This window comes from Pyrus communis, chromosome 17, assembly GCF_041283825.1.
Source record: "Pyrus communis isolate YQ-2024b chromosome 17, ASM4128382v1, whole genome shotgun sequence".
NCBI lineage: Eukaryota > Viridiplantae > Streptophyta > Magnoliopsida > Rosales > Rosaceae > Pyrus > Pyrus communis.
This window is the reverse complement of record NC_142581.1, coordinates 325,156-338,796: the sequence shown is the minus strand read 5'-3', so window position 1 is coordinate 338,796 and position 13,641 is coordinate 325,156. Positions and strand designations below refer to the sequence as shown.

The 13,641-nt window shown below is 37.3% G+C and overlaps 2 protein-coding genes across 3 annotated transcripts; both read left to right on the top strand.

Annotated features, from left to right (window-relative positions):
• The first annotated feature begins 5,258 nt into the window (after positions 1–5,258).
• Positions 5,259–10,485, top strand: LOC137707572 (uncharacterized protein At2g33490). Of its 2 annotated transcripts, none has more exons than XM_068446471.2 (11): positions 5,259–5,688; positions 6,143–6,215; positions 6,676–6,750; positions 7,028–7,089; positions 7,205–7,273; positions 7,726–7,754; positions 7,834–8,041; positions 8,137–8,388; positions 8,735–8,788; positions 8,897–9,914; positions 10,228–10,485. In XM_068446471.2, exons 1-11 carry the CDS (start codon positions 5,575–5,577, stop codon positions 10,236–10,238), a joined length of 1,965 nt encoding a protein of 654 aa, XP_068302572.2. In that variant the 5' UTR covers positions 5,259–5,574; the 3' UTR covers positions 10,239–10,485. The 2 variants fall into 2 exon arrangements, with proteins under 2 accessions (XP_068302572.2, XP_068302571.2); XM_068446470.2 differs by having other exon boundaries at positions 10,219–10,485.
• Positions 10,486–11,340: 855 nt separating this feature from the next.
• On the top strand, positions 11,341–13,361 carry LOC137708876 (putative inactive shikimate kinase like 1, chloroplastic). Its single transcript, XM_068448037.2, is given in 11 exon segments — positions 11,341–11,635; positions 11,721–11,767; positions 11,869–11,923; positions 12,039–12,111; positions 12,205–12,270; positions 12,272–12,290; positions 12,385–12,467; positions 12,567–12,693; positions 12,821–12,899; positions 12,987–13,051; positions 13,140–13,361. Coding segments are annotated over 11 exon segments (933 nt in total). The 5' UTR covers positions 11,341–11,460; the 3' UTR covers positions 13,284–13,361.
• The last annotated feature ends 280 nt before the right edge of the window (positions 13,362–13,641 follow it).

Sequence of the window (13,641 nt, the reverse complement as noted above, 5' to 3'; positions counted from 1 at the left end):
ATATGCTATCATTGTCAGCTTTTTTCTTGTAGTATATACTGGTTTAACTGATTAAATTCACCAAATATACTATTATAATCATCCTATCACAGCCAGAGGAAAAAGATGTGCAATGCAAAGATGGCATATGATTTGTTTCTATGTAAATCAGGAGTTGTCTCTCTTTTCTTATCGAAACGGGCAAATGATTTCCGAGCCAAAAAGATAACCCAATTGAATTGTTGGGTACATCTATCTATCCAAATCTAATTTGATAGCCAAACCAACTGCCTGACAAAAAAAATGGATGGAGGTTTAAGTCTTGGCCCTTTTAGTTTTGGGCATGAATGAAACGAAAGAGGTTCCTTAATTTTATTATCTAAATCGAATCATGGCACAACTACGACAAGTGATCCAGTGAAAAAATGTGAACGACAACTCTTTAAAGAAAAAACAGAAGGTCCTGAATTCGATACTTTATAAGTTATGAATCTAATTGATCGTGGCACAAGAAGGATGAAAGTCCTAACTAACCTTCTTCGAGCCCCAAAAAAAATAAATAATCACAGCTCAGCGTCAATTAACTTCTTTTTTTTAAGGAAAAAATAAAATAAAATCATGGCACGTAAAAATAAAATAATCATAAATATGTTAGTGGTGGCAGAGAGCACCCACGCTACACTAGTGCACATGAACCCTTCTTTTTCTATACAATTGATAACTTAATGCTTCGATTTGTGGAAACTAGCTTATGTCTTTTTGGCTTATCCTTTAAAAAATGAACGAGATTCTGTCTTCTTCGATCATATATACGATCGATAATTATTATGCTATATATAATTAATGAGTGCTAATTTGATTATCACCTAATTAAAGAAGGGTGTTGGGGAAGGGAAGAAAGCACAAAACTTTTTTTTTCAAAAAGAATAAACGAGTATGCAGAAAAGGATGAAGGGCCTAAGCCTAATACAAGAAGCCGAAAAACAACAAAAAGAAATAGCTCAGGGGCAAAAAAAAAAGAAAACAAAAAAACAAAAAAACCCACAATCAACGTAAGTGCAAGAGAAATCAACAACAATCATCTAACATGGTTCAAGTTCCATTTATGAATATTTGGATTCTCAACAGTAGGCTTGAAACCACCAGAGAGCATAAAGAAGTTGCGGTTCCACTACTAATTGACAATATGAGGAGTAGTCGAATTACTTATAAACATACACAAAACTCCTTCTCTTATTATTGTGGGATTCATTCTCAATAGAGCAAAACCACAACTTAACAATGGCGAGAATAGAAGCCAGCACAATGTCATGCTTTCTATGTACTTCAAGAGTTAAAATAATGCAACCTCTCAGGGGAGCTTGAGAATAAGATTCGTGCTATTAATCCCACACCAATAGAAAAGAATTAAGTCCTACTTAAACGTCTTCAACTGGCACCACCACAACAATCCAATCTCACCATCACAAAGTCCCTAAAAGATGGTTGCTGCTGAAAATTGATTCATTCGTACTTTGAATCCCCAATTACATGCGTGGGCATATACGTACTATATTATCTAACTTTAACGATTGAGTAATTTCATCTATAAAAACTATGCATGCAACATGAATGAGTACCGTATCGTTAATTGATGATCCATCCATGCATGTCTGTATATGGGTTATAGTCTTCAATAGAACACATAAACAAGGCTTTCTTCAATTATGTCCTCTATTCAGCTCCCTCCTTTTCTCGATCGAGACCTCTTCCCGGCCCCAAAACATGTATACCCGCAATCAGGTATGCATGTATGATGGATCAACCCCAAACATTGATCTTCTTATATATATACAGGTTCTTTATCCAGAGGAATTCCAATTTTTTGAAAAAAAAAGGGATTAGATGTGGGGCCCACTCCACATCGAACTTCAACTATCAAAACCGTCTATTTTGTAAGTCTCGATCCATAAATCATCCTCGCAAAAATTCAATTTAATCCGAAACCATTTGCCTAGTTAATTATTAAGATAAAATTTCATTGTTTCTTATATAACAAAATATTTGTTAATTTCTTTAAACCCAATTAGATGTCTTAAACATTTTCGATTTGACTAATATTTTGTAAGGATGATCTATGAACTGCAACTTAAAAAATAGACGGTTCAAATTGTATTCGATGTAGTGTGGATCCCACAAGGGATCCCCATTTTTAAAATGGGGTTCCCTTCTTTTAAAGATTTCCTACACACACACGCACACACATACACACATACGGTTTTTGAGTTAAACCACAAAAACCTACATGCATGGGACCTGTACGTTGAGCTTGTTTGCCCTGAAGGAGGGTTAACTTGCACCGACCAGTCGAAAGCTTTGTGTCCTAGACTCCTAACTTGTAAGGAAAATAACGTTTCACAGGGATCTCAGGCTGCGCTTCCAAAGGCGGCTCGCTTCGTTTAAAAACGGTTATTCTATGTTCCCTGAGCCTGAGGCTTCAAGAAACATAACACACCTTTTTGAATTTTGACCCATCAAAGTCTTTATTCAAACCACCATAATTAATATCTTCGCTTTCATTTCCTTCATTTCCCACTCAATGCTCCTATAAATTCAAAAGGCTAGCTAATGTGGAGCAGTAGGACAATGATGTATTTCCCTCTAAAGAAAGACCATTTGTGTCTTCAAAATCGCGGCTATACTTTCATTTTTCAAGTTCTCCATTTTTATTACATGAAAAATGATAAATACACATAATTTTCTGTTTCTCACAAAGTTTATTAATCATGTTCTTTTTTTTTTTTTTTTTTATTTATTTAATCCGATGATCATAATATTTAAAATATATATATATATAAAAAACTCAAAAAAGGTGTGAGAATCATCTCCCTTTCTCACATATGCTAAAAGCCATAAAGCACTTCCTTAAGATGGAAAGTGTATGTATACGCGGGCTATGTGAAATGCTAATGAAACTCTCTCAAAGTGGGAGTTTCCGTCACTTCACGGTTTAATGTTAATTTTTTTGCAACATTATAAAATATTGTGCCAAAAAATAAGATAGCAAAAAGTTCATGGAAAGTCCCACTTTTGAGAGAGTCTCCTTGAGTGCATTTTTACTCACCACCATAAGCGATAATATATGCTCACCATACACCTCGTCATTTGCCAACTTATCATTTCACTTAATTATGGTTAACTTTTATATTAAATATTCATTTTATAATTTAAAAATATTAATTATAGTTAATTGAAAAAACACGTAATAGACGATGAGGTGTATAATAAACTACACTATAATTATGGCAAGTGAGCTAAAACGCTCACAGTTCCCTTAGCATTTCCTTTTCTCAAATATTATAGTACGCATGTTACTAAAATTTACCCGTGAAGTTTCATCCATTTCAAAAACCTTTTTCAATGATTGCGTTCTTGGTCTCCCTTTTGAATGGAGGATAATATAATTTGTTAATCAATGCGAGGCCATCTGAAATGTCCAAGCCAAATTGGCAAATTGGCAAATTGGCAGGACAGTTTTAAAAGTATAAACCGTCTTTATAGATTAAAAAATAGAAAAGAATGACTTGTGCGACCATATGTCATGTGCACCAAAGCATCATCAGGCCTACAGGAATATATGGCTAACAAAGTTTTCAAAGTATTCCCACAATCATTATATTATTTTAATATTAGTTATGTTCAACTAATCTTAATTAATGTTTGAATAACTACATTGTATATTCTCTAATATCTATTTGTCAATATCATCCGCATTCTCGGTCATAGCTACATAGACTCACTTCGATTATTCCCACGAGTCCCAATTTGTGGCGGATGCCCATAAGTAATTGGCCTTTCTTCTAACTATAATGCTGTCTCTAATGTAAACGTTTTTATTCGAATTTAATCAAATGTCTACTGTGTGTTAAAAAAAAGTGACGTAGCCCAAGCGCGCACCAGTTTTAAGATTGGACCCCGAGAAAATTATTGAGTATAACTGACAATTATTAATATCTCTTTCATCACGTAACATGATATATATAATAAATTGCTTATCAATGTTGACATTTAAGATGTGGTTGTAATTACAAATGAAACTCCACACTTACTATAGTCTTTAGTTTACTATTTGAGGTGGAGTTACAAAAACAATGATAATATAAGTGGACGATAAAGTTAATATGTCTCATTTTTAAGCACACAAATAAAATTAATATACTTAAGTTTAATAAAATACAATGTGACATTATTCCAAATAGATAAAAAAACCCTTCTAAGGCTCAGTTGGTATTACTTTTTTTTTCCCCAATAGTAGGTTCACTTAAGATTAAGCAGTAAAAGTGTTTGATAAAAATAAAATATCCTACTTATTTAAAAAGTAATGGCCTCCATACAGCAGACTGCTTTTAAAAATTGTTCTTACTAAAAAAACATAGTTAAGGCTTTAATGAATATTTTTAATTCTTGTAATATGCTTATTAATTTTAAGAAATTAAATTATTTATACTTCTAGACGCATTTTATCCCTAGAGAACAAAGTGACCACCATTACCTATCACTACAAGCCCTAATCTCTTAGACCACTAGTGTCATTACCACCACCATTGTTGCCACCACCATCGCACCACAATCGCGCCACGACCACCACCAGTTGTTGTCGTCATCGCCCACACTATCATGTTCATTTTGTCATTATATACAATTATATCACTTTTACATTAATTTTTACTAAATGCTTTTACACTGTTTTTTATGCTCACAACACTTTCAAAAATACATTTCATTAACCACTCAACCTCTTTATTTTACAGCTGATTAATCTTAACCTACAACAAAAACAGTATTGAAAAAAACAACGCAATTCCAAATTAGCTCCAACTTACCTATGAGTAAAGTGACAAATACAAAGTGAACAGTGATTGAAGTGTATTCCCCGCTCATTCACCTTGTCTTGCAAGGGATTACAACCAAATTGAGGGGCAAAAAGGGTAATTCGGGATCAGTGGAGGTGCGGATGTGACCCACCCACCGGCGCGGTCAAAGTAAGATAGCTTTCGTTCTAGAACCGCTTCTTTCTCGTCAGCAATATCTGACTTTGACTATCATCCGCTACAACTAAACCCCCGCATGTCACTTTCACCCGCCACTCTTTTGTCTCCACGTCAGAAGTTAGACCATCTCCCGTAGACAGACGCGCACTGGATTCTTACCTCCCACCACCGTCCCATTGCTTGATTACCAAATTGCCCTGCTTTGATACGTGTCTCTTTGTCAGCGCGCGCTGTTTCCCTCTAGTAAATGACGTGAGAATGATCCCGTTTTTTCCCTTTGTTCATTTTCTCCTTGTTTTCCAATTTTTTTTTATTTTTAATTTCTCAGTTTCTCTCTCCTTCTTTATCTGCTACAAGTCGTTTTAGATGATCCACCGAGCGTAGCTCCTTCATCTTCTTCGTCTTTCTGCTTCTCGAATGTCGTTTGAAGCTGCAGAGTTAATTGCAGTCGTCGTTTCGTAGATTTGGAGTCGAGCGTCTTTGAATTTCCAGGGATTTCAGTTTTCACGCTGCGAGTCGCTCTGAGTCGTCGTCCCAGTGATTGCGTTAGGGTTTTTCAGACAATATGAAGACCTCGCTCGGCATGTTTCGGAGATTCGAACTGCACAAAAATGATGCCAAAGAAAAGAGAGACATTCAACCTTTGGCTCAGGTCGATGAGCTCGCTCAGGCTGCTCAGGTACAGTTTTTTTTTTTTTTTTTTTTTTTTTAATTTTTTTATTATTTATTTCGAGTTTGTGTGCTTGCTTATTATGTATAATTTGCGTTAGGACCTTCTAAAGAAGCTGAATAGTCTTTCTCCGGCTAAATAAACGAATTCGGAGGACTTTTTTCTGCTTGATTGAGGAAAATTTTCATATAATATTTACTCCGGAGTTGTTAGATCAATGATTTAAGCTTTGTAATTGCTCTTGAAAATTACTGGATCTTCGCCTCAGTGAGTGAATGATTGATTGGACTGTGAATTGTAACTAGTTTGCGCGGCGGATATGATTATGGAGGATTAATGGATCGGGAAACTATATATTTCACACTTAATTAGCGAGGAAAGCTTTTCTAATTGTGTTGTAGTTTGCAAATAGTAGTGTTAATTACGGGAATATTTAGTTGGTGAGAGTTTGTGCATTTTGCAGGACATGCATGATATGAGAACTTGCTATGATAGCTTACTCTCTGCAGCAGCCGCTACAGCAAACAGCGCATATGGTGAATACTCTGCTTACTGTCATTTGTCCCTTAGTTTTTAATTTGATGGTTACATATTGTACTATTTCGATAAAGGAATATGCCCAAATTTGTCGACTTCACCAAAATGTAGAGAATGGTGTTTATATCTCGTATATGATATGACGCACCTATCCACTCTTAAGACACTTTTGACATATTATAACTCCCTCATGAAAGTTGATAAGCAGAAAAGTTGTGCTTAAATCCTACAAGGACTGACTAATAGGGTGAGCTTGACTGTGAGTTCAAATGCTTATTATAAAAGGTTGGGTATTATTTGGGGATATGACAACAAATATGGCTAATTCTGAATTATTGAGTGTGTCTACAAAGCATATGGACTTATTGGAAATCCCAATGTTAATTCTATGAGATTTATATTCAAGATAACAACTCAACGCCATGGATTTCTGCCATTTGACCTAATCTGCACTTTCAGAATTCTCGGAGTCACTGCGTGAAATGGGTACTTGTCTGCTGGAAAAAACTGCATTGCATGATGATGAAGAGAGTGGTAAGTCCATCAAAGTATATGACCCTTTTTTTTTTTTGTGGGATGAAGGTGGGCAAACCTTCAAGCTTCATTTTCTCACCCATGGTTAAGGATATTTGGAGATGAACATAACATCTGTATTATATCCATGAATTTGAGTTATGGGGATTTTTAATCTTTGAGCTAATCATAACATTTGCATTATATACGTGAATTGAATTATGAGGATTTTTTTTCTTCTTTTTGTGAGTATTGAGGATTTTATGATACATATGCCTGGTACTTAATTGGCATGCAGGTAGAGTATTTCTGATGCTGGGGAGGTTGCAGTATGAACTTCAAAAACTTGTTGATAGCTATGTCAGTTCTTCCTGTTGTTTTGTGCACATCATGCTATCTTTCTAATGCTTTTCTTTCCTCTAACTGAAATAGCTTCACCTTAACTTGGTGTTAACTATTTTTTCCTTTACTTCAGCGCTCTCATATATTTTTGACAATTACAAACCCATCGGAGTCTCTTCTCAATGAACTTCGGACAGTTGAGGTTAGCTCGTGTATTCTCTTATTTTATTTGGTACTAGAGGTTTTCTCAATAAACCCTCAATTGCCTGCAGCTATATGTTTCTACCCAAGAGATTTCTGCTGTAATTGATTATTAAGTACTCTAGCTGTGTCACAAATCAGAAGGAATTTAAGTGCCTGGTACATTCACACCTGCCCAAAGTAGAATGCTAGGCATGCCCAAAACAGCAGTGGGCATAATATGCCATGGGCTAGGTGCAGTCTTGGTAATTGGTTTTTGTAAAATCCAACCTGTCATGGTGTTCTGGAGACGTTAAATTTAATATTCAGTGAAGGATACCCTACCTTTTTGCACCTGAGGGATTTGTCGAGGATCCGTTTCCTTTGGTATCACCTGGACACAGCGGCTGTATATATTCATATCTGTTCCCTTGGTTTGTATTACTGAATTTCCTTTCTTGTTATCTTATGCAGGAAATGAAGCGACAATGCGACGAAAAAAGGTCTATTCAGTTCTCTTTTGACCTTTTTACTTAATAGAAGTAAATTTCTTCTGAATTTGGTTTGGTGTATAATCTTCAGAGAAGTGTATGACTACATGGTGGCGCAACAGAAAGAAAAAGGGAGGTCAAAACGTGGAAAAGGTGACAGTTTTACTTTGCAGCAATTGCAAGTAGCTCATGATGAATATGATGAGGAGGCTACATTGTGTGTCTTCCGATTGAAGTCTCTGAAGCAAGGACAGGCTCGAAGTCTTCTAACACAGGCAGCTCGTCACCATGCTGCCCAGGTTTTCTTTATATCTCCAACCAATCATAAAAACTTCAAAAGTCTCGTTCTTCTATTAGGCTGACTCAAAGTTAGCATTCTTCTTCTTTGAATCAGTTGAATTTCTTTCGGAAAGGACTTAAATCACTTGAGGCTGTTGAACCACACGTTAGATTGGTTACTGAGGAGCATCATATTGAATACCAATTCAGTGGACTTGAAGACGATGGTGGGGATGATGGTGGGGATGATGTTGAGGATAATGGTGAAAATAGGTATGATCCTACTGAAGATGGAGAATTGAGTTTTAACTATAGGTCAAGCAAGCAGGGGATTGATGTCACCTCTGCATCAAGGAATTCAATGGAGGTGAGGTCTAATGTAATTAGGAATTTGTGTTGTTTGTTTAAGGCACTATATTCTCTGTTTATTATGTGGTGGTAAACCTCTCCAAGATTATATTATAATCTATCTATTGGATTTTGAATTTCCTTTTTCGGTATCAGTGACATTTAACTTCATAAACATTATGTGTTAGTTTTTCTTAAAAGATTATAATTTTCAAATTTTAGATGTGCTGATATTGGTACAAGTGCCAGTACTGTTGGTGGTTTCAATTGTTGTTCAACATAGTGCTCACGGTGTGAACTTTTGTCATTATGGATTTCTTTGACATATTTTGTTTGTTCTTATGATCTAACCGCTCATTTCTCAGGTTGATGAAGTGGGACCTTTGTCTCCTAAAGCTACAAGATTGGAACATGCAGATGTAAGATTTCATTGCCCTTTGAATGGTAGATTTGAAGCCAAACTTTGAAGACACAATTGTTTGCCCTTGAACTCCAAATATTGTATTCATAATTCTTTTTCCTTGTAGATGAATCTAGATAGGAACCAATGGGATATGAGGGCCCCAAGTAGAGAACCAAGAATCGGCAGCCACTCGGCCCCAATTTTTCCGGGGAAGAAGTTTGATCCTGCTGAGAAAGCTAGACAATTGCAAGCATCAACACCACGGAAGTCTAATACGTATGTACTGCCCACACCTATTGATCCAAAAGGTTTGAGTTCTTCAAGAACAAGCAGCGCGGTTCCAGAAACAAGGCCAGGTAGACGCAATCCAAACTTATGGCATTCTTCCCCATTGGAAGAGAAAGATCCTGGTGAGGATAATCTGCCGAGACCAAATTTCTCAAAAACTCCGCTGGTACAAAAAGAGAGCAATGTCAATGGTACCTCCATCCAACTACCTCCTCCACTGGAGGGACGCGCACTTCCACAGCTTGATACGTTGAATGCATCGGATGTAAATAAGACTAAGAGAGACGCTTTCTCCGGCCCAATACCTAGTAAATCGTCATCATCAAAGCCTTTATTATATGATAGTGGTCCTATTGCATCAACTGAACCACCGCAACTAGTTCCCGGCATGCTGTCTCGTTTACCAAATCCCCAACCTTCATCTCCAAAGGTATCCCCATGTCCGTCACCTCCCCTTGTTTCTTCACCCAAGATAAGCGAGCTTCATGAACTTCCTAGACCCCCCGGTAATTCATCAGCTGCCAAACCAACAAAGTCCTCAGGATTTGTTGGTCACTCTGCTCCACTGGTCTTAAGAAATCAAGAACATAGCATGCCTAATAAAAACCCTTCGGTGGCATCAAATGCGGCATCTCCACTTCCAGCTCCACCATTGATAGTTGCCCGAAGCTTCTCCATACCTTCGGGCAGTCAAAGAGCAATGGCAGTGCATGTAGCAAGACATTTGGAGTCTCCCCAAGTTCCAGGCAAGGCTGAAGAAGTTGCTTCACCTCCATTAACGCCAATTTCCCTATCAAAACTCAAACCGGTATCAAATGTTTCTGAAGTGGCCTCCCACTCTAGTCCCATCCGTGGTGAGCGTGCGTTTTTCAGTATTTTTCCTCACCAGTTGATGTTTTCTTCTTAGAAGTTAGAACTAAATTGCTTCTGCATGCGATGTATATGACGGGGGGTGGATGTTGGAACAGTTTGTGCTTCATTCTTCTCTCCATCTAATTTATCTTTTGTTCCGCTAGGGTTGTGATCATATGGCAAAAACCTACCTATTTGTCAGTTGCATCTTGCATATAATTTACAGATTTTCTCTTGATTCCTGCTCGGCCGTCGTCATCTTCACAATCATAGCCGAATGATAATTCTTATTTTGAACATCTTCAGTGCGTGCAGGTGGGAGCTGATATCATACAGATTGGTGAAGCAGTGAATTTCTCAGGTTTCCTCCGTGAGATTGTTGCGGGTCTCATTTATTTCGTTTAGGTATAGACAAGTCTGTAAATATGTTGTTGAATGTATTGTTTAGTTTCTCATCTCAACCTTTTACTCACTCTTTGTCGTTGCTTATGATGAGAACTAAACTCTACCAAAGTCGTGCCTTTACGATGTATCATATATATTTCTTCAAATGAAGAATTTTGTTAATCACCACCGCCGGAAAGGTTTTTGCCTTCTTTCAGCCTGCGGAAACAGGTAGATTGCGTGTGCTGACGGGTAGTAAATTAAAATCCACCAGCGTATACTTGCGAGTCTTGAGTTTACATTTTATTTTTTGAGTAAATTGTAGTAATAGTTCTTCAATTTTAATGAAATAGAAGTAATGGTTATTCAACTAAAAATTCATTACCATTGGTCTCTCAACTCATCAAAACGTGTGGTTGTGGGCCTTTTCGTTAACTTTTTCAAAATTTTGTCAAAATGAGTTCGGTTGGAATGATCATATCTATAATTTAGTTAAAGTTGAGGGATTATTTCTCTAATTGGATTAAAATTGAATGACTATTTCTCCAGTTGGATTAAAGTTGATGGATCATTGATAATGGATTTTTAGTTGAGAGACCATAGCTGCACGTTTTGATGAGTTGAGGGATCAATGATAATGAATTTTTAGTTGAGAGATTATTGCTTCTATGAAGATAAAGTTGAGGGACCATTGAACCAATAGAGATTACACTTGTTATTCTTGACTAGCACCATAGTAAGCTTGATTTCGTAGAATGGACTAAGCGTATGTTAGCCTTGTAGCTCAAATGATTCAAATATTCATTCGATCGGCATCAGATATTGTTTATTCATTTTGTATTAAACAAATTGATAATATGAATATGAATATTAAGTATCAGATGACTTTTTTAGAGATAATCTGTAACTATTATTAACAAAAAAAAAAAAAAATCATGATTCGGTATAAAATTTGTACGATAAAAATGTGACTTTAACCATATACTCAACTCCACGACAGCAACTTAGATTAAATATTACCTTAGACTTTCACGGATAAAGAAACGCCGTCGTTTAGTCGTTGAAAACCAACTACCTTTTCTTCCGTTTTTGGAGAAGTCGTTACCAACACAAGGAGGAAGCGAAAAACCGTGAACCGCCGCCGTGTTGTTGTAAATTGTAGAAATGGAGATAACAAGGAGCTTCCTCCTCCATTCTTCTAGCTCCAAGTTCTCATTCCGCACTCCCTTACGCCACTCTCGAGTTGTGGCTTCCAGTTTCTCAATTCCGATTACCTCTCGCACCCACATCCGAAAACCTCTCGCCGCTTCATGCTCCGCCTTCGACGGCGGCGATTCCAGTAAGTTCGACCTTTTCTTCGATGAATTTCTGATTTATGCTTTCATGCACGCCATCGTGTTATAATTCACTTTGTTTATTTGAAGGCTCAGCAGCCAACGTTTCTGTAGCTGACCTCTCTTCTGCAGTAAAGGTGAGCTCCATGTTCATATTTTCGCCTGTGTTTCATGAATTTTGAAATTTTAATTTTGTTCTCGTTGAAGTGCTGATTGTAACTGTTCAGTTTTAATTCAGAACAAGGCAATGGATATAACCCCTGAGCTGAAAGGAACTTCCATATTTCTTGTGGGTAAGCATTAATTTGCTTCGTGCTTTTTAAAATTAAAATTCATTCAGAACTCGAATCCTGTGATGTTTCGTTGCGTTCTTACGGATAGAATTTTGATGATCGTTCTGGGGGAAAGGCATGAAGAGCTCCATGAAAACCAGTTTGGGGAAGCTCCTAGCCAATGTGTTGCGATATTATTACTTTGACAGGTACCTGTATATGCTACATCGTTTAAATATCAGGATAAGTTTCTTTGCTCTAGCTGTTTTGGCTAAAATTGTAATTTGTGTTGTTTTGTCCAGTGATAGTTTGGTTGAGGAAGCTGCAGGAGGTGAATCTGCTGCCAAATTGCTTAGGGTGGCTGACAAATGGTTTTCGGGAATCCGAGGTGACAGTTTGCGACGTATTTGGTGTTTGCTCACCTTAATAAAAGTTGGATTACTACCATTCAGACGGGGCTCTAAATCGAGATATTGATGCAGACTGAAGTATTGAAGGAACTGTCATCCATGGGTCGATTGGTGGTTTGTGCCGGAGATGGTGCAGTTCAAAGTTCAACTAATCTGTAGGATTTCTGATATCATTGCTACCACCTATGTCATTTATTTATGTATTAATGTTAGTAGTGCAATTTTGACTATCTTCCGATTCGAAACATGTACAGGGGTCTTCTGAGGTATGGAATCTCTATATGGATTGATGTACCTGTAGACTTGGTGGCCAGGGGCATGATCGAAGATCAAAGTCAGCTTCCTGCACTCAACCTATCTGCTTCAGCATCTTATCAAGAGGTCATCTCTTCCTCCCCAAACTTAATAACTGTACACAACCTACTCCTTTGTTGTCCTTAGATGGAAAGTAAATAGACTCTACCATGTATGGTGCGGATGATTGACTTTTGTAATGAATGGTAACCAGGTTTTGACTCACCTAAGTATTTCGTACGAAGAAGTGAGAGGTGGATACGAAACAGCTGATGCAACCGTTTCCGTTGAAAGTATATCTCCATGATCTTTTCTTGTTTTTAATATACTATATTATGTTTCCTCGGCCGTTCTAACCATTTTTTTTTTGGTCCGATCAGAACTAGCTTATAAATTAGGTTATGATGACCTTGGTGATGTAACGACAGAAAACATGGCTTTGGAGGTAACGAGTGTAGTTTTGAAATGCAGACATTGTTTGAAAACTATCGACAAACCCTTGGATTCTTTTCCTCTCTTATCTGTGAATTCAGGTTCTCAAGGAGATAGAGAAACTGACCAGAGTAAAGAAGATGATGGAAGCGGCCCGCGAGACCTTTTTAACAGTCCGGTGGTATAGATCCCCATTTTCATCAATTGGAATAGTTTCTTCTGTAAACCCCAAATTTTGGGGATAGCAATCAGAGGTTTCGTTTCGTGCATGTCTTGTGTAGGCTACAATTATGTGCATGCCGTAAGTATGTTTTCTACCATCCCTTTTATTGCTCTATGTCTTTGCTATACCCAAAAATTGCATCGCAGGGAAAAAGTCGTCGTCGGGGGAGGAGGAAGGAGAAGCACTTCTTTTCATCCTCCCCTCCGCTCCATTCCACTCCCCCTTTTCATTTTTCTGTTCTATTGTGGTGAATAATATTTCCCTTGTGGTGACTAAGTCAATCCTTCTCGCCGAATCCTCCCTCTTAGTGTGGGTTTGTCAAGAGACGGGGTAGAATTGTTGTGACATGGGTTTTCTAGATTATAGTGCGGCTTTTGTCC